The 19439-nt window shown below is 43.3% G+C and overlaps 2 protein-coding genes and 1 pseudogene across 2 annotated transcripts; all 3 read left to right on the top strand.

Annotated features, from left to right (window-relative positions):
• On the top strand, positions 15–1606 carry LOC8057778 (long chain base biosynthesis protein 2d). The gene is made up of 3 exons (XM_002458696.2): positions 15–462; positions 565–653; positions 743–1606. Exons 1-3 carry the CDS (start codon positions 379–381, stop codon positions 912–914), a joined length of 345 nt encoding a protein of 114 aa, XP_002458741.2. The 5' UTR covers positions 15–378; the 3' UTR covers positions 915–1606.
• On the top strand, positions 7309–7619 carry LOC110433758 (annotated as a pseudogene).
• LOC8085452 (60S ribosomal protein L36-3) lies at positions 16865–19439 on the top strand. Its single transcript, XM_002458695.2, has 4 exons — positions 16865–16979; positions 17087–17215; positions 18288–18487; positions 19065–19439. Exons 2-4 carry the CDS (start codon positions 17114–17116, stop codon positions 19099–19101), a joined length of 339 nt encoding a protein of 112 aa, XP_002458740.1. The 5' UTR covers positions 16865–16979; positions 17087–17113; the 3' UTR covers positions 19102–19439.

The raw sequence follows: 19439 nt of genomic DNA, 5'->3' as shown, positions 1-19439 counted from the left end.
AACGCCACATATCATGGCGTCGACCTCGCGTCGAGGTCTTAGTCTATACCCGAGCTTCCTCGCGCCCTCGGCCCATCCGCCGCCGTCCTCGCGCCCGTCCTCTCCCAGGCCTCCGCCGCCGTCCTCGCGCCCCGTCCTCTCCCAGCCCTCCGCCGGCGCCCCATCCCCGCCGTCGTCGCGCCCCGTGACCGCCGTCGTTGTCGCGCCTCCGGGAATTCGTCGCGCTCCCGGCCGTCCTCGGCCATTGGCCGCGTCCCTGGTCGTCCCCGGGCTTCCCACCCGCCGCCGGCGTCGTCGTCGAGGGGGCAGGGCTCCGACCTCGCCGGCGTTTGGCGCAGCTCGCCGGCGGTCGCGGGTCTCACGCCGGCTGCCTCCTTGATGTTGCTTTCTCCGCAGGGCTACGCGCCGATCTGCTTGGGTCTAGAGGATTTCTACACGCGCCGCCTCTATCTCCGCATCCAGGTGAGGCGACTGCCAACGTTTCCCGCTATGTGAGGGGTTACAGTTTCAGCATTTACCTATTTATGATTCCTTGTTGGCTTCTAATCTCAATTGCTATGGCAGGACTGCTTTGGCCGGCCGATTGCCAGTGCGCCAGATGCTTGGTTCGATGTGGTTGAGCGCTACTCAAATGACTGCAACAAGACACTCCAGTGCGTTACTCTTACAATCCCTCCTATAGCCATTTAGCAATTGTCTCAGCATGGATGTCAACATCTAACCTGGTGCATCTTTGATGCAGTCGTACCACAGCAACAACCAAATGCCTTAACTTGGGTTCCTATAACTATCTTGGTTTCGCTGCGGCTGATGAGTACTGCACCCCTCGTGTTATTGAGTCACTGAAGAAATATTCGGCTAGCACGTGCAGTGTTCGAGTTGACGGAGGTTGGTGCTTATTTTTATCAAACTGAAGAAGATTCAATGAACAATGGCAAGAACTCTGATGCTGTTGTGCTAGGTTGGCAGGGTCATCTTGGTGTACATCGTATGCCTCAGTTTGGCCTTTCTGTGCACCTCTGGGCCCTTTTTCTTGTCCTTTTGTTTCTGGAGAAATTTAGATTTTGTACAGTATGTATCATCCACCATAGTTCAAAATATAACAGGCAGATAGGCATTGTTATCGAATTCAGAAAAGCAATTTTCCCAGTTACCTCTTTAAACCATATAGACTATGTGACTGAAACCATGTAGATATTTGCAGTATTATTATCTATCATTCTGGTTGTTTTGAATTGGTACGTAGATGAGTCCCATCTTTGAAACCATGTAACAAATCTGGAGTACAGAAATGTAAAAGGCAGCAGAGTTGAGTCTGAATCTTTTGGTGAGCTGTGCTTAGTGTTGATTAATCTGACTGAGTGATCTTATCAGTCACCAGAGGCCCATAAGTTGCAGTTACTCAGTATGCTTTACTTCAAGGACATGGAGACGGTGATTTCATGGTGATTAAGTAAGTTAATCTTTTGTCAGTAACTAGTACCAGGCCTTTGGGCCCTTGACTGAATGTGGATGTGACATTGTGCTAGGAGTGCACAAGCATGTGATGCAATTGAACTGGAGCACACGGCCTTTCTGGTTTAATATGCTTCTGTTTGTCTTGTTATGCCTTGGTTGGTAGTATTATGATCAGAAAAAAAGAGATGTGGTGTGTGCGAATGTGAAGCGGGGCATGAATAGAGGCTAGCCTGACTTGTTTTAGCGGAGAGCTTGACAAAGTACAAAAGGGGATGAGATGAGATCGTCAGTCCGATGAGTGGATGATAAATACACTGCTGGAGCAAAAGAGAGAGATCTGAACATGATCTGCTTCTTCGTTCCTTTTTGTTTCTTTCCTTGCGGAGGGGGACAAAGACAATTAGGGAGCCAATTTTTGCTCCTATTTTTTTTTCTAAGGGAGACATATTGAGTGAAGTTCATCATGGTAATAATAATGTATAATGTAATGTGATTAGGGTCCCATGGGACCTCCTAATCAGTAATTACACATGACAACGGGTACGCAACGACCTCGACAGCCCATGATTGCCTGCTGACGTGTTCAGGATCAGCAGCAGCAGGCAATTTTTTTGCTGGGTGATAATGAACATCAGAAGGAACAGAAAGCAAAGAGTAAGAAAGGTGTTTGTCGAGAATGACAATACAATGCTCCACTGATGTCCATATTCCTTTCTAGAAGCAGAACGAGTGTCATCACAAATTAAAAATGATGAGAAAGTACAGTTTGTGTGTGTGTTTTCTGTCGAAACTGTGTCAGTAATTAATTCCTTTACCACCGATTACAAGAGTAACACGACTAATCCTGTGAGACAGTCAGATGATCGCCGGCGGCTTCGAAAACATTCTCCTCGCTGTGCAGGGCGAAGAGTCGATCGCCGCCGATGGAGAAGTCGCAGATGGCGCCGCCTTGACCGCCGCGCAGCGTCGACGTCAGCACGTAGTCGGGTCCGCTGAACACCGAGACGGTGTCTCCCGTCGACGCGAACAGCTGACCGCCCGTCCTCCATCACGACGGCATGCACCGCGTGCTTGTCCTCGAGCGACGCCGGTGTGCCGACGTCGGACCACGACCAGACGACGCTCTTGTCCCGGAAATCAAGCAGGCTAATGAAGGAGGAGTCGGTGCGCGGGAACATGGTGGCCACCATGATCGTGCCGGTGCCGTCGAGCCACTGGAGCCTGTCGGCGTCGCTCCGCGCGCAGCCGGGCGGCTCGTAGAAGAAGTCAGCCTGCTCGCCCGTGTTCGCGTCCCAGACGCCGATGCCGTACTCGTTGAACCGGCCCTTGAACAGCTCGGCGCCATTGAACAGCTCGGCGCCGTGATCTGCGGCGTCGAGCTAGGATTTTTTTTGCCACGTAAACCGCCACGTAGACGCCACGCTGGGCCAGGCCATGGAGCTCGACACCGTGATCCACGGCGTCGAGACGTCTAACCTCGACGCCATGAAGCACGGCGTCGACCCTCTGGGTCCAAAACTGAGTTTAAGTTTTTCAAGAGTCCAAAAGAGAATTTTTTTCAAAAAAAAAGATCAAATTGTAAAAAATTGGGGCGGGAGAAAGCTGACACGAAACGGGGCGGAGGGGCTGCTTCGCGAATTCTGTGAGAACGAGGGGGCGAAGGGGAAATACGTGGATGGCGGCGGCCGTTATATAGGAATTTATTTATTCGTATTTAGGTCTTGTTTTTCCAAAAAAAAATTAAGATTTTCCGTCACATCAAATCTTACGGCACATGCATCAAGCATTAAATATAGATAAAAAAGATAACTAATTATACATTTTATCTATAATTTGCAAGACGAAATTTTTGAGCATAGTTAGTCTATAATTGAATAATAATTATCAAATAAAGCCAAAAATACTACAGTAGCGAAACCCAAATTTTTTTGCAAACTAAACCAGACCTTATTAACGGTAATAAGGTTGTGGTGCGGGTCGGGCGAACGGACGCCGCCTCCAAGGAAAAACAAATCTTGGGTCATCGTGGCCTCGTGGGCTAAGAATCTAAGAAAGACCATGTGCAAATGTAAGTGATTGCATGATATGTATACTGGGCTTTTTCAACGAGGATTTTCCATCCAGAAAGCCCCACCACGGATACCACCGGCACCGCCTCTCCCCATCTAAAGTTGAAAACGGACGGTCTCGTTCCGTCCGCAACCGTATTTCATATTTTTTCTTTGTTCTTGTTTTTTGTGGGATAAACAAAAATGGGACGGAGTAAAACGAAAGCGGAATAAAAAATGGTAGAGCATTTGTCTGTCCATATTTACGGAATCTCATTTTCATCGAGATACTCTATTTTGTATCTCGTTTTTCATAAATCCGCGAAAGTAACTCAGCATAACCCATAAACCCAATATGGCCTAAAATAGCAATCCCTATCCTATTCCTTCTTAGCCTTATCCCCTTCCCTTGGCTGCCGCGAGTCCCCTCCCATCCCCTAGTTGCCGCACGGCCACTCCTCGCTCCTCAATCCCCTCTCGTCCCCTGGCTGTGGCATACTAGCACCGCATTCCCCTCCCGTCCCTTGGCCGCCGCCGCCGCACCTCACTCCCCTCCCATCCCCTCGCCGTCGCACCTCACTTCGAGCTGAGCCGTCGACGGATCCAGACGGATCCACACAGTCCGCATTTGCACTCCCCTCTCCTGGTGGCTAGTACGGCTAGGCCCTGGCCAGTGGCCACCGCTGAAGGGTCGAGATGGCGAACTAGAGGGAGGGTGAATAGTCCTTTCTAAAACTTATTACGCTAGCTAATCGAAACAAATGCGGAACTAAAACTATTGGTCTAGCCAAGACTACACCCCTCTATCTAAGATCTCTAGCACCTTGTAGAAGATCATAAGTGAGCTAACAAGGTGCTACCTTAGCTAGAGCTCATCTAACCAATTCTAGGAGCAAGGTCACACAAACCTATGCAACTAGTACTTTGCAAACCTGTGGAGCTCCTACACAAACTACTGAGGCAAAGCGCACAAAGCCTAAGCTCACTAGCAAGCTCAATAACAAGACAACCAATGCCAAATTAGAGAGCACAACTTACTTGACTACACAAGCTAAGCAATGTGACTAACAAGGTTACACAAACCGAATTAGCCACGCAAGTGAACTACTTCTAGCTACACAAGCAATAAGGTAACTAGCAAGCTACACAAGCTAAACTAATTACAAGAGCAATTACTCAAGAATAAGTATATTGAATGTAAATACAAGCTTGTGTAAGGCGAATGCAAACCACCGAGAAGAGTAGGCAATGTTGACACGGTGATTTTTACCGAGGTTCACTTGCTTGCCACCAAGCTACGTCCTCGTTGTGGCGATACACCACTTGATAGATCACGAGCTAATTGGTATTCCAAAGCCAAACCCTCAGTGGGTGCCGCACATCCACTCTCAAGATGGAGATCCTCCAAGCCACAAGCAATCCACTAGAGTTGCTCTTCGTGATCCCCACGGGGTGAGCACCGTACCCTCACAATCTCTTCTCCGAAGTATCGCACAATCTCATTACGTACTTCGATGGAGTCATAAGCCACCAAGCCGTCTAGAAGGTGGCAACCTTTGACAGTAACAAGCACCATCGGCTTGCAACACGAACATCTAGTGCCACTCGATGCAACCTCACGACGCAATCGCACTAGAATCGCTCACTCACACAAATAGATTATCACTATCAAACATATGTGAGTTAGAGAGCTCCCAAAAACTCTCAAGCGAGGACACAAAGTCTCCCTAGGTGCTCAGCACCAGCCAAGACCGGTCACCACTTTTATTTATAGCCTCAAGGGCTAAACTAGTTGTTGCTCTTTTATTGGGCAAAACCCGCGGACACCGAACGCGCTGCAGGGTGCCACCAGATGCTCGAACCTAGCGTCCGGTGCTTAGATGACAGCCACGTGTCACTAGTCGTTTGTCGTTGCCGTCAACGGCTAGCTCGTGCTTGCATATGAAACAGTAGCACCGGACGTGTCCTATGCACACTAGACCCATACACAGAGAGGGTGTTTCTCGCGCGGGGTCACCAGACGCGCACCACCAGACGCTCTTATGGGTGTCTGATTCTCTCTGTCAGAAACACTTGCTTTCTTACTTGCTGACGTCGGCTTCACCGGATGCGCGATCAATGTCTGACCCGCATCTGATGCTTAGTAGATGACTACGCCAGAACCTGACAGTACACCGGACACTCTGGTCTAGCGTCCGATGCTGCCAACACCAACGTCCGGTGAGTGTTTCTCTCCACGACTTCTTCAAACTTTCCACTTGTACAATAAAAAATATACGTTTTATTTTCTCAAAAGCGTCGGATTCCGCCTCGCAAGCTCGGCGGGAGGGAGAGAGGAACCCAAACCCCTCTCCACCTCATCATCCACAGCCTCCTTTGCAAATGTGCTAACACCACCAAGTGTACACCACCATGTGTATGTGTGCTAGCTTTTTTATAAATATTTTCCCAATAGAGTTAGCCTCTCAACTTGTCACGCCACTCGATTCTAATACGTATGCAAAGTTAGATCGCTCAAGTGGCACTAGATGACCGATATGCAAACAAGTTTGCCCCTCTTGATAGTATGACCATCTATCCTAAATCCAGTCATAAACTTCTCTACACACCTATGACCAGTGAAATGTAAATACCCTAAGTTATACCTTTGCCTTGCGCTTTCCATTCCATCTCCTCTAATGTTGATGCAACACATGCACCAACTAATCACAAATGATATGATCCACTTCATATCATCACGTAACCGTATTGGTTCATCGTCTTGACTTCACTTGCTCTTCACCGTTGCCTCGGTCCATCGGTGCCAAGTCTTGCTCAAGCTTCACCGTCACACACGGTCTCTCGCCTCAAAGCCTCTGATTTGCCCTTCACTCTTGCAACCGGTCCATCGAGCCAAGCCTCATCTTGATCTTCTCCACTTTGATCACATGACTCCATATCATGTCTCATATACAATGAGCTCCTCCATCATCACATAATCACATGTGGACTAATCTCTTGTGTATCTCATATAAACACACTACAAGAAATTTGCCATCTTATGACTTTTACCCCATGACATTAGACTAAATAGTCACTACTTTGATTACTTTATGACTTTTTTTGTGGAGCCAACTTAGCTTAGTGACTTTAATTAATTTATGTCATAAAATATGTCTTAATGCTAGTATAATGGAATATCATGACATTATTTACCATGTCATAATAACCAATTTACTATTATTATATAGCAAATGGTATATTGTGATAAGTCACAAGATAATTTATTAAATTTTTTGAAACATTATAATCTGGCCAGCGCGGAACCTCCGGGCTTTGGCGTGGAGCGCGGAACCTCCGGGCTTTGGCGTGGAGGCTCCCGGGCCTGTTTGACCCAGCTCACTCGTGCACAAGATTTGATATGACGTAGAATCTTAAAAAGTTTTTTTGTTTTTTGGTTAACGCTATCAGGCCTTGTTTACTTCCAAAAACATTTTGCAAAATAAAAATGTAGCACTTTTGTTGTGATAGGGAACGTGAAATTTTTTGTATAATATTTTGGAAACTAAAACAAGGCCTCCATTGCGTGAGAAAGCGGAAACCCACCCGACCAAAATCCCCCACCTGCGGCAGCGCACGGCACCACCCACCGCACTCGCTGCCGTGCCCGTTGCCCCCTTCCTTTCCATTCCTGTTTCCCCGTCCCTCTTCATTCCTTTCCCCACGCCCCCACCCCACCACCACTCTCTCTCGCCCCCAAACCAAATCGGCATGACAAGAGCAGAGAGGGTCTCGGACTCGGAGCGGCGCGGAGCAAGTAGCAATGGCGGCGGGCTACCGGGCGGAGGACGACTACGACTACCTCTTCAAGGTGGTCCTGACCGCGACTCCGGCGTCGGCAAGTCCAACCTGCTCTCCCGCTTCACGCGCAACGAGTTTAGCTTCGAGTCCAAGTCCACCATCGGCGTCGAGTTCGCCACCCGCTCCCTCCAGGTCGACGGCAAGGTCGTCAAGGCCCAGATTTGGGACACCGCCGGCCAGGAACGGTACGTTTCATTTCAGCTCGTTCCAGCTCCTCTCCCTCCGCCTCCGACGCGGCAAACAGGTGGTAGATCTGATCTGCGTCTCGATTAGGATGCTGCTGCTACCATGTGTGTCCTCGTTTCAACCGTTCAAGCATGGGGCTCTGCGCTTTGGCCTGTGAATGTGGCCTGTGAATGGGGCTCTGCACTTCGGAACGATTGATTCTCTGTGTGTGTGGCCTGTGAATGTATTGTTTTCATTAGATCTTGGTCCAATTCGTGCTTGTGCTTTTCTTGTTTCAGATCGGCACGAGAATGGCGCTGGCAACCCAATGATGGAGGGCCTGAAGCACTGCAAGGAAGAGTCTCTTCTTAGAACACCCATCGTCACGTGTCCCTGTGATCTGGTGAGTCGAGGTCCAATCTCTTCTCACAACTTCTCCGTGTTGTTGACTCATTCATCCTCAGGACCATGGTGTTCCCTTCCAATCTTGTTTGCACTCTTGGTATAAAGCATAAACAAAATAGATCTAGTGAGTTTCTGATCTGGCCAGCGTGGAGGCTCCGGGGTTTGTCTGACCCAGCCCACTCGTTGTCTGTATATTTCAGTTGCTACTATATTTATGAGATGTAATGCGTTTCATATAGATTTGTTGCCCTTGCATCACGGACGTAACAATATATTCAATATTGTTTGCATTCTTGGTATAAAGCATACACAAAATATATCTAGTGAGTTTCTGATAGCGCGGAACCTCCGGGCTCTGGCGCGGAGGCTCCGGGGTCTCTGTCTGACCCAGCCCACTCGTTGTGTGTATATTTCAGTTGCCACTAGACCTACATCCTGTCCGGTAAAAAGCATACTGTATTGGCTATATAAATTGTGGTGTATTGTATGCAAATCATTAATTCTTTTCTTTTCAATGGAAATATCCTTTTGGCTTATTTCTTTATTTCATTGATGTTTTCTTGCCTGCGAACTCCATGGCTTTTATAAGTGTCTAGTGAACAGATTCCCTTGTAAAAATATACACAAGTATTTACGCTTACAGTGTGTGGTGTTTATTTCTCCCATGGGATTTTGTTCAGCTTGCTCCATGTTTTTGCATTGCTCAACCTCACTGTCTTTGCATAATTTTTTTAACCTTTTCTTTGCAGGTTCAGTGCATATTGCAAACTGAAAGAGCTATTGTGCTAGGAGCCTTTGAGATAAATCTGATAAAATATAAGACCAATCTCTTGAGTCAGCATAATTTTGGATTTTGTTTCTTATCAATTAATCATACCAGCTAAATGAAAAAGAATAGAAATTGTATTACTGTGATACAAAAGATTACATCCAGCCTCTAATTGATAAAGAGTGACTTATAAATTGAAGTTGGGAGACTCAGAGACTACAATCTAGAGACTTATATACTATGTCGTGTACCAATTTTCTCTGAACTTGTTGATATATACCAGCCAAGTCTGACATCATCATATTGTAATTGCAGCTGCTCCACGTGTAATTGGACACCTTGGGAAGGCATTTGAATGCGCTCTTGTTGGTAGCAGCTCTACTTGTTTATATTGGTAGGTTTCTGCTTCCCTAGCCATTGCTTGTGATATAATTTTTTATTTCATATTGAAATCTGCTTGATGTCTTACATGAAACTTAGATTGATCCTTAGAAATTTTGTTATGGATTCTATTTTTTTGAGTAAATAAACTGCAAATGGCAGGGAATGCAAAAAAATGGAACAATTAGTATACAAATTGTGGTGTATTTTATGCAAAACATTTTGCTAGTCTAATTTTCAGCTAGCTGTTTTCTGGGATACACAAATATAGATACATGTGTATTCATTTTCTTGCTAAATTTTTTTATGCCATCTTGATGTTACAGGTTGAGGGAGGCCTTAGAGGAAGGAAACATATGACATTTTGCTTTTGATAAGATGGAGATGAGGCTTTTTGTAGTGAATCTAGATAGTTAGATTGTGCACGCAAACATATGACCTGTGCCTGCCATTTGACCTAGCTAGATTGTATGTGTGTTGTTCCTTGTGTAATGGTGACTTGTCATGAATTATGCAAGCAGACTTGGTAATGTTGGCTAGAATGAAAACTTGAGACAACTTATCTTATATGGTTGATGAGTGTTGTGGGCAGCTATTGTTTACATATGTATGTGGTTGATGAATAATGTGACCTGTTATGGATGTTTATTAAGCATGAAATCTGGTTAATATGAAATTAAAATTATATATAATTATGTGGTGAGCTTCAAGAAACTTATGACTTTAAATCAGTTGTCATAAGTGTTTGTGACTTTCAAAATCAAAGTCATAATGCTATGACTTTGCCCACTAAAAGTAATAAGTGGTCATTAAAGACAGTCATCTTTTGACATTTCATTTTTTGTCAACTTGTTGTCACAAATGACAACCTATGACTTATTTTCCATGTATTATGACTAATGTTAAATGTCAAAAGATGATAGATTTCTTGTAGTGACACTATTAGTCCACCTAAGTTGTCACTCAATTACCAAAATCAAACAAGGACCTTTCAGCCGCCCGCACGCCCTAATCCCTATCCTGTTGATGTCGCGAGTTGGGGGAGAAGACCATGGTGGCTCTAGCTCCATGCCACCTGAAAAAGCACCTGGGCCTGTCAAGATACCTTCACCTTCCAGAACCACCGGCGCCAGTGCAATTTTTATTTGTGAATACTTGTTGTATTGATGTTATAACTTGTGACTTATGAGCATGTGATATACCATGTCTCTTGTCTCATGCATGTATGGATAATTTATATTTGTGTGAATTGTGATGTATTGATATCTGATATTGTATTAACGTGGTCACTAGTTATTGGCTAGTGCATATTTAATATTTGGTATTGTACTTTGGTCTCCGTATTTGTGTTATCATATACGGCTTATATGTTCCGGCTTAAGTTTTCACTTACCGCTCGTTTCTGTTTATTTTTCGATCGTATTTACATATTTTCATATTACCGTTTATACCGTTACTGTTTTCGCTCCCAGCTGTCTGACTTCTACTTCAATTTTTATCTAAAAATATAAAAAATAAAATGATTTTCTGTCCGTTTTCAACTTTACCCATCTCCAGTGTGTTTTGCGCCCCCCCCCCCCCCCCCCCCCCCCTATCTTCCGATCGTAGTCCAATAGATCGGACTCCGAAAACCGGATGGATCCAGCAGATTGATTTCTCGTCCTCTCTATATAAAGAGTAATTACTCGTAAGTATCCGACGAGACCAACCCTATACAAATCGCGCGCGTTCGATTATCTGCAGACTTCAATACCGGATCGAATCGAACCGCGGCGATGGGATCCGTGGTGTCCTCCGCCTACGCTGCGCTGTGTTCCTTCGTCGACGCCTTGCTTGACAAGTTGGACATGTGGTGGCTGATAGCGACCGACCCGTACATCCGCAGCCTGACAGCCGAGGAACGGGAGAGTACGCGGCGGTGGCTCAGGGAGATGGATCGTCCTGAGCCCCAGGATAACTCCCCGTACGTTTATTCTCGACCTCATCTGAATATCTGATCTGATAAAATACTACTAGTTTATGATCTGATACTACTACTAGTGCTCCGTATGCTATATCCTCTTTGTGACCTGACTTGAATCAGGTGGACTGGTTTTGATTTCAGGAGCCTCAGGAATAGGCGCCGGCGCCGCTGCAATTACCGACATCCGTGCTGCAGTAGTTTATGAGGCAAATGATATTTAATTTATTAGATTATTAGAGACCAATTCCATACCTTTAGCATTTTAATATTTTATTACTACTAGCAAATATGCCTGTGCGTTACAAAAGGGAGAAAAAAAGATCAAACATTCGTGCAAAAATGTTGATGTAAATGGTACATATTTATTTATGTTTTATTATCTTTCTATAATTTATTTTACGATGATCGTGATGACATCTATAATATAAATAAATTAATGTTGACAATAATATAATAATGTCCTATTAAATCTGTATCAAATTAAAATACACCTTGATATACACATAAATATATTATAACATCAACTTTTCATACTATCCATGTGTTTTTACGACTTTATCAATCTTTGTAGCTTTTTGACATATTATACCAAGCTCTATAACCTTTTTTTTGCCGATGTGTCAAGGACTTACGTACTATCAATTTTTCACACGGCAACCCTCGTCTTGAATTATATAAATATATTTTTTTAGATTTGATTAGACAATAAATTGCTGCCCTAGGTTATATTTCACAAAATAATTAGTTGGACCATTGACTATTTCATATTTTAATAAAAATAAATATTGTTTCTAATTGAAACTACATAAGATGATGTAAATATTTGTTTGAGTTACATAAGAGGAATAGAAGATGACTGTATTCTAACCTGAATATCCACGAGGAAGATTAATCTGAGCAATAGATCCAATATTTTCTTACAGAGATCTGTGCTCTCTTCCCATGATCTCTGCAAGGATTTGTTCTGAACCTTTGCGACCTTGCACAGAGATCTTTAGCCTTGATAAAAAAAAGCAGCAGCGCTGCCTACGGGAAGATGACGAACAAGTGCAGCGCGTGGAGGAAAGCAAGGAAAAAGATGACGAAGAATGCTTTGCGCAACACCAGGAGCAGCACATGGAGGAAATCAAGGAGCTCTTACTGGACTACCATGGCCCTTTCATTGGGCCACGCTCGCTGCCGCGAGATCCATAGGGCGTCGGTGGGGATGGAGCCGCTGGCCCTTTGCAGGGCGGCATCGAGCGTCGCTAGCGGCTGCATCTCCCCGAGCGGGCCTGGTTGGGAGCCCCCACGTGGTCGGGCGTGCACGCTGCCATCCGCCGCCGGTCAGTGAGACACTGGTGAGGGAGGACTGTCGTCGGGAGGGAGAGCGTCGTCGTCGCCGGCGGCGAGGGAGAAGCACCGCTGAGAGGGAGAGCGTCGTCGCCGCTGGCAAGGGAGGAGCGCTGCTGAAAGTTCATCGTTAGAGAGGGATGAATAGTCTATTTAAAAATTCTACAAACTCACTAGAGAAAAAAGTTACTAAATAATAAAGCGAAGCTTTTTGCTCTAACTCTAATGGGATGTTTGCAAGCCACCTATCTAACAATTCTAGTTGATATGATCACTAGGCACACAAGAGCTATGTCACTACAAGCTACACTAGTGAACTATGCTACACAAGACAAAGTAAGCAACTAAACTAATTACACTACTTTGCGGTAAGTAAATGAAGAGGATGAGATATTTATACCACCGTGTAGGGGATGAACCAATCACCAATATATAAACAATCAATCATCGGGAGAATGTCAATCAAACACAATTGAGACATCAATTTTTCTCTCGAGGTTCACGTGCTTGCCGGCACGCTACGTCCTCATTGTGTCAACCAACACTTGGTGGTTCGGCGGCTAAGAGGTGTAGCACGAACCTCGTCCTCACTAGGACACCGCAAAAACCTACCCATAAATGAGGTAGCTCAGTGACACGAGCAATCCACTAAAGTTGCCTTTGGCTCTCCGCCGGGGTAGGCACAAAACCTCTCACAATCACCGGGAGATATCCACGAACAATCATCAACTCGTGCCAATGCTCCTCCGCTGCTCCAAGCCGTATAGGTGGCGGCAACCACCAAGAGTAACAAGAAAACCGCAGTCAAATCGATCCCTAAGTGCCACTAGATGCAATCACTCAAGCAAATGCACTTAGAATCACTTCTAATCTTACAAAGATGGTTAATCTATGAAGGAGATAAGTGTGAGGTGTTTGCTTAGGCTCACAAGAATTTCAAGTATGCTAGATTGCCAAGAGAGTGTGCCATAAGCCGGCCAACACATATTTATAAGCCCCTCAAACAAATAGAGTCATTGGCTCCTTCATTAGGCAAAATACGGGACCACTGGACGCTCAAGCAGGAGCCACCGCCCACCGGATGCTCAACCCATGCGTCTGGTGCTCCAGATATTTATACCACCGTGTTAGCTGATTGAACCACACATGTTGAACTCTAATGGTCAAAATCAAACCACCGGACGCGGTCAAGTGAGCATCGGACGCGTCCGGTGCACACCTGTCACGTACGCAGAGAGGCTTGTCAAACACGCGGGATCATCGGACTCACACCATCGGGCGCGCCTCCTCAGCACCAGACTCTTACTCAGAGAACACTTCAAACATGCGGGAGCATCGGACCACGAACAGGGTTTGATCTGCATCCGGTGCTTAGCGTCCGATGCTTGACTCTAACATCACTAGAAACTGATAGCACACCAGACGCGCAAGCTCAGTGTCCGGTGCCTGCTGTCAGAGCGTTCGGTGAGTGTTTTTCAGTGAGAAACACTCCGACGACTTCTCTAAACTTTCCACCGGCGCAATAGAAAATATGTGTTTCATTCTCTCAAAAGCGCCGAATCCCGGAACCCAAACCCATATCTACCCTTCAACTTCTACCTCATTCTTAAAATGTGCCAACACCACCAGTGTGTGCTAATATATGCACGTGTGTTAGCATTTTCTTAAATATTTTCTTTTAATGAGTTAAGTAAGCTCACTAGGTTCTAAATGCATGCACAAGAACAATGACACCTAGTGGCACTCGATAACCGCTTAGCCAAAGAATTATCCTCTTTATAGTACGGCTATCTATTCTAAATATGATCACACCCTCTATGGTGTCTTGATCAACAAAACTAAAACCCTAAGCAATACCTTTGTCTCGATCTCCATAGGGTTTTGTTTTTCTCTTTCTTCTTTTCCAAGTTGAGCACTTGATCATCTTGTGGTCATCACCATCACCATGATCATCACTTGCTCCATCACTTGGCATGTACCAACCTCATTAAGTCTACATACACTTAGTATAGAGGTTAGTACTAGGGTTTTATCAATTATCCAAAAACAAACTAGGGCTTTCAGCTTTTGGCCGTCACAGGAAGGAGCGCCGTCGGCATCGGAACATGAGAGTGGGGGGCAGACAAAAAAAACACCCGACCAAAAGAATAGCTGAAATTTTGCCTCTTTAGTATTATGTATATATAGCCATATATTTAGAGCAGAGAGTTGACCTTGGGAATAAAGATTTTGATGATGAGAAAAGGTTATAATATATTCAGTAATGATTATTCTTGGATCTCATATTCGATGTTGAATGCCAGTTGTTAATTGTCATTGTCTAATAAAATTTCGTTGCAGTAGACCATATCATAGGGCATAACATGATCATTATGATGCAAAGTATGTTATAAGTAAAGATGTGTCCAGCCACACATTTAAAAATTTACAACGTATAATTGAGATGGCAGCTAAAGTGGTGTAAAATTGTCAAAACGTACATAATCTTTTGGTTATCAAAGTCAGTGCAACCATGATATTTGAATTGAACCTCAATAATCGGACATAGACGTGTGAGCTCCGAGGACTTCATCATACATGCACAAGTCGATCCGGTCTTCGCATCGGAACCTAATAGAACGCAGGCACATGAGCTCCGAGGACTTTGTATCAGACGTACCAGAACTAGGTTGGAGCGAACGTGTGATCTCTAAAGGATAATTCAAATCGGACACATACGCGTGAGTAGGGATCAATATTTGGTATCACCAAACAGATGATTAGTTAGTCTTTTAGGTGTAGAATTGTGCCTATGTGTTGCTAAGGATTTCTAAATTCACACGATCGTATATGTTTTCCAACTAATACATATATGAAAGAAATGTCTTTATATATACTATGGTTTCAATTCAAGTATAGGTGTAGGTAATCGAAAGTATGGTCAAACATCTTGCAAGAACGACTTGTAGTTCACTTCATAATGCACCTCCTTAGAAGCCAATGATTGTCCACCATCAATACCTAAGTCGTTTAGATTGCAGTGGAGATACTCCCTCTGTCCCAAATTAAATGTCGTTTTCAGTTTCTGGGTCACAAGTTTAACTTGATTTGTAAAAGATACGTGCAACATTTGTATCTTCAAATAAATTTATTAAAAAAATTAGATTTAAAAATCTTTTCAATGATACTAATTATGTAACATAAATATTAATATTTTTAATATATATTTAATCAAAATTATTTATCGGGAAGTGAGAATGACAGTTATTTTGGGACAGAGGAAGTATGACATTTTGTGAATTGTTTTGGATCCACCTTCATACAGTATATGAGACAATTTAAGATGGATTTCACCAACATACATGATCAAGTAAGTCCAATCTGTAAGCTAGGATCTTTTACTTAGCCCATGATCAATCTCTACAACTAAATCTACTAACAGCAGTTGACTTATTCAGATATAAAAATGTCCAGGAAAATTCATTTGGAACCCATGCAAGGGCAAATTTGTTTCTTGAAATGTACTCCCTCCATCCCAAATTATAAGTCATTCCAAGAATCTTAAAGAGTCAAAGCTTTTTAAATTTGACCAAATTTATATGATAGCATAATAACATTTATGATACCATCCAAGTATCATTAGGTTCTTCATTAGTTATATTTCCATAGTAATATCTATTTGATGTTATAAACTTTTCTATTTTTTCTATAATGTTGAATAAATTTGAGATGCTTTGACTCTCCAAGATTCTTAGAATGACTTTTAAATTAGGATGGAGGGAGTAGCAATTTACATCTGGAACATGCTCAATCAACCTTTCTCTTCTTATTTCTTTCACTTTTTTTTTGCATCGTGCAACCAATAATGGACAGATATTACATACATGCAAATTTGAGAGGACATCACTGGAAATTTCTTTAAATGAGTTATAAGGCCAATGAAATCGAACCATCCTACATGGATGGAAAAACTTAAATGAATTTCTATAGCCTTCTAAGTATCATCAATATCTTGAAGGCTATTAGGACGAATCAAAACCTTGTTAATATGCTAGGTAAATTAACTTCCGAATGTGTCTGTGACTGTCCTTAGCCAATGGCGACTATGATAATTTAGCAGAAGCATAATCTTGCAATTCTTTTAAACATTTTTCCTAACACAATCCGAATAGGATTAGATATTTGGTTGACTAGCTGGCGGCAGGTCTTTATACGAATCATAAGGAGCAAGGTTGAGGAGAATACCTAAGGTGCGGAAGGTGAAGTCTGATACGCCGGAGTGGGTGACAGTAGTATTCTGTTTCTCAGGCCAAAAAAATCAATAATGCATATGAAAGCACCCCATGAATTCCGTTATTACTCATTTATACTACAAAAGATTATGTACATACAGATGGGGGAATAAAAAATATGAAACATTTCAGAATCGGAATAAAAAAAAGAAAATACTATCCAAATAAAGAAAAACGAAAAAACTAACATAAACTCTGAACCAGCCCAACAAGCCCTAGCCGCCCCGGCCTAGCCCAACAAGTATCTGACCGCGAGGGTGAGTGTATATAATCTGACTCTTCCCAGCTCTAGGTTTTGTCGACAGACCTGAGCCGGCGGCGTAGGGTTTCGCTCGCCCCCAACTCAGGTAACCTAAAGCGCCGCCTCCAATCCCAATTGCACCAGAAGCTACAAGTTTCTCAGCTTTATCTTGTGTCTAATTCGATTTGGTTTCTTCGATTGCATTCGTTTCAGGTCAGCGGAGCTAGCACGAGACCGGCCATGGCACCGACGCAGGCCAAGTCAGGTCTCTTCGTCGGCATAAACAAGGGACACGTTGTCACCAAGCGCGAGCTGCCGCTTCGCCCGTCCGACCGCAAGGGGGTAAGAACATCCGTTCCTAAGCCTCCGGTCTCTTACTACTGCTCTGCATCCCAATCGCTGGTGTAATCCAGCCCAAAGGAGCCAATTCGTGTTATTTTGCGTATTGGACATAAAAAAAATGAATGCTGACTGTTTTGTGCAATAATTTCATTTTTTTTTACTTGTTAAGAGATTGGCATTTTGATATGGTGGATTCTGCTGGGTTACATACTCCAGTGGTTGACTTGCTTGGTTTTGCGTATTTGAACTGTAATGTTGCTTTTGGCATACCATTAATCGGTAGATAATTGAGGTTTAATGATTGAATAATCCAAATTGTTAGGTCAAACAGGCTATTGCTTTTGGACGAAAAAGCTATGGACGTAGAAACATTTGTATATTGAATAGTCCTTTTTTTTAAAAAAAACAGCTTTGTTTTTTTTCCTTGCCTCATCTCACCTTTGGCAACCTGGAGAGTTTTCAATACTCCAAGTTGCTAGTCCTGGAGGCAGATATTAATTTGTGAGACATAACGTGGAAGCTTAGTCACATTGTGATTTTGTTTCTAAAACTTCTCACTAAATGCACCTTCTTAACACATGATTCCTAAGAAGAAGTTTTACCTTATTTACATCATGGCTATGGGTTTGGGTTGTAAAATTAAGGCACAATGTGAGTTTGCTGTTGAATGATCTGAATCGGTGAGTCTACTAATTGCTTTGGGCATGGCATAACTTCGGTTTTAAAACATTTGTGGAAATGATACCAGGATCACTACTGTAACTAACAAGCAGCCCCACAGTTCATAGTGATCATCATGCCTCATCTCACATTTGGCAATCTGAGGATTTTGTTACTTCATATTGCTAGTCCTGGAGGCAGATATTTATTAGCGAGACATGCATAGAAGCTAAGTCACATTTTGGTTTTGTTTCTAAAACGTCTCACTAAATGCAACGCCTGAATCAGTTGATGGAATTTTGACATGATGCTATCTTAGATTTTATTGATGTTTTCTGGTTGTTAATGACTTGTTATTTTTATTTTTTTAGCATCATGGTGTTTTATCTTTGTCACGGCCCTTTTATTTCAGAAAGCTACCAAGAGGGTGACATTCGTCAGAAGCTTGATTAGGGAGGTTGCTGGTTTTGCTCCCTATGAGAAACGCATCACTGAGCTTCTCAAAGTTGGGAAGGACAAGCGTGCACTCAAGTTGGCTAAGAGGAAGCTTGGTACTCACAAGAGAGCAAAGAAGAAGAGAGAGGAGATGGCGAATGTTGTTAGGAAGATGAGGTGCGGGACCTTCTCTTTCCCATTTTATACTGTGCTTACTATTTCAGTCTGTTTCGTCATGATGCAGTTTACTATGCAAGTGCAAACTTCTTTCTATTGTGTCATGAGCCTGCAATGAATCCTTTGGCACTATCTTGGTAGCACACCTCTTAAATTCGTGGTTGAATGTATGATATGTTCTGTGGGCAATACGATAGTAGATTGGTACCATGTCAAGGCAGGCTGGCTCATAACTTGTGTCCTTTTTTTTTCATAGTAGTTGTCTGCCAATGATTGTCAATATTGTAGCCTGTAGAACCTAAACACATTGCTGTGCGTACAATGGTTAACTTCTGAGACCGCATACAACTGAAATAACGTACTAGGGGTAGCTACTTGGTATTGGTGTTTTAAATATAATTACGTCTAGTGCTAGATAAGTAGATGAAAATAATTATATAGTTAGCTTGTTTGATGTTTTAAGACAGATGGAGTACTTGCTTATTTAATTTTACTGAATTATGCTACTCAAACATGAAGCTTCTGTGGATTTCTCAACGAACGTAAATGATCTTTATTTTTTTGTCATGGATTTCAGGTCTGGTGGTGGTGGTGTTGCCGACAAGAAGAAATAGATTTTGCACAATCATGATTTCGTGGCAATCTGTTTTAAAGTGATTCAGTAGCTCCTGAGAATAGAATCTTTCTAGCCTTGGCACTGTTTTGGCCCCTAGAACAACCCAATGGTTGTTCTGAGTAAACCTATGAAGTTTTGGCACTATATCACAACAGGGTTTCTTTTTTGAGCGGCTCCAATCTTGTCTTGATTGTTGACGAACCTCAGTTATTTCGGTTGCTTGGGATACCAAATTGGTTAGATTGTACCAAGCTCATATTTTCCGTTGTGTTATTTGCATTGTCTGGTGTGAACTAATGAACTATGGTAACCTGAGATGCCTAATCAGATTGTGTA

This window comes from Sorghum bicolor, chromosome 3 (genome assembly GCF_000003195.3).
Source record: "Sorghum bicolor cultivar BTx623 chromosome 3, Sorghum_bicolor_NCBIv3, whole genome shotgun sequence".
NCBI lineage: Eukaryota > Viridiplantae > Streptophyta > Magnoliopsida > Poales > Poaceae > Sorghum > Sorghum bicolor.
The sequence above is the reverse complement of the archived record's forward strand: the minus strand, read 5'-3'. Positions and strand labels throughout refer to the sequence as shown.

Coding starts and splice junctions, on each gene's coding strand:
- LOC8057778 (XM_002458696.2), top strand. CDS start 379: ATGTTGCTTTCTCCGCAGGGCTACGCGCCGATCTGCTTGGGTCTAGAG. Junction 463..564: donor GCCTCTATCTCCGCATCCAG/GTGAGGCGACTG, acceptor TTGCTATGGCAG/GACTGCTTTGGCCGGCCGAT. Junction 654..742: donor GACTGCAACAAGACACTCCA/GTGCGTTACTCT, acceptor TCTTTGATGCAG/TCGTACCACAGCAACAACCA.
- LOC8085452 (XM_002458695.2), top strand. CDS start 17,114: ATGGCACCGACGCAGGCCAAGTCAGGTCTCTTCGTCGGCATAAACAAG. Junction 17,216..18,287: donor GCCCGTCCGACCGCAAGGGG/GTAAGAACATCC, acceptor CTTTTATTTCAG/AAAGCTACCAAGAGGGTGAC. Junction 18,488..19,064: donor AATGTTGTTAGGAAGATGAG/GTGCGGGACCTT, acceptor CATGGATTTCAG/GTCTGGTGGTGGTGGTGTTG.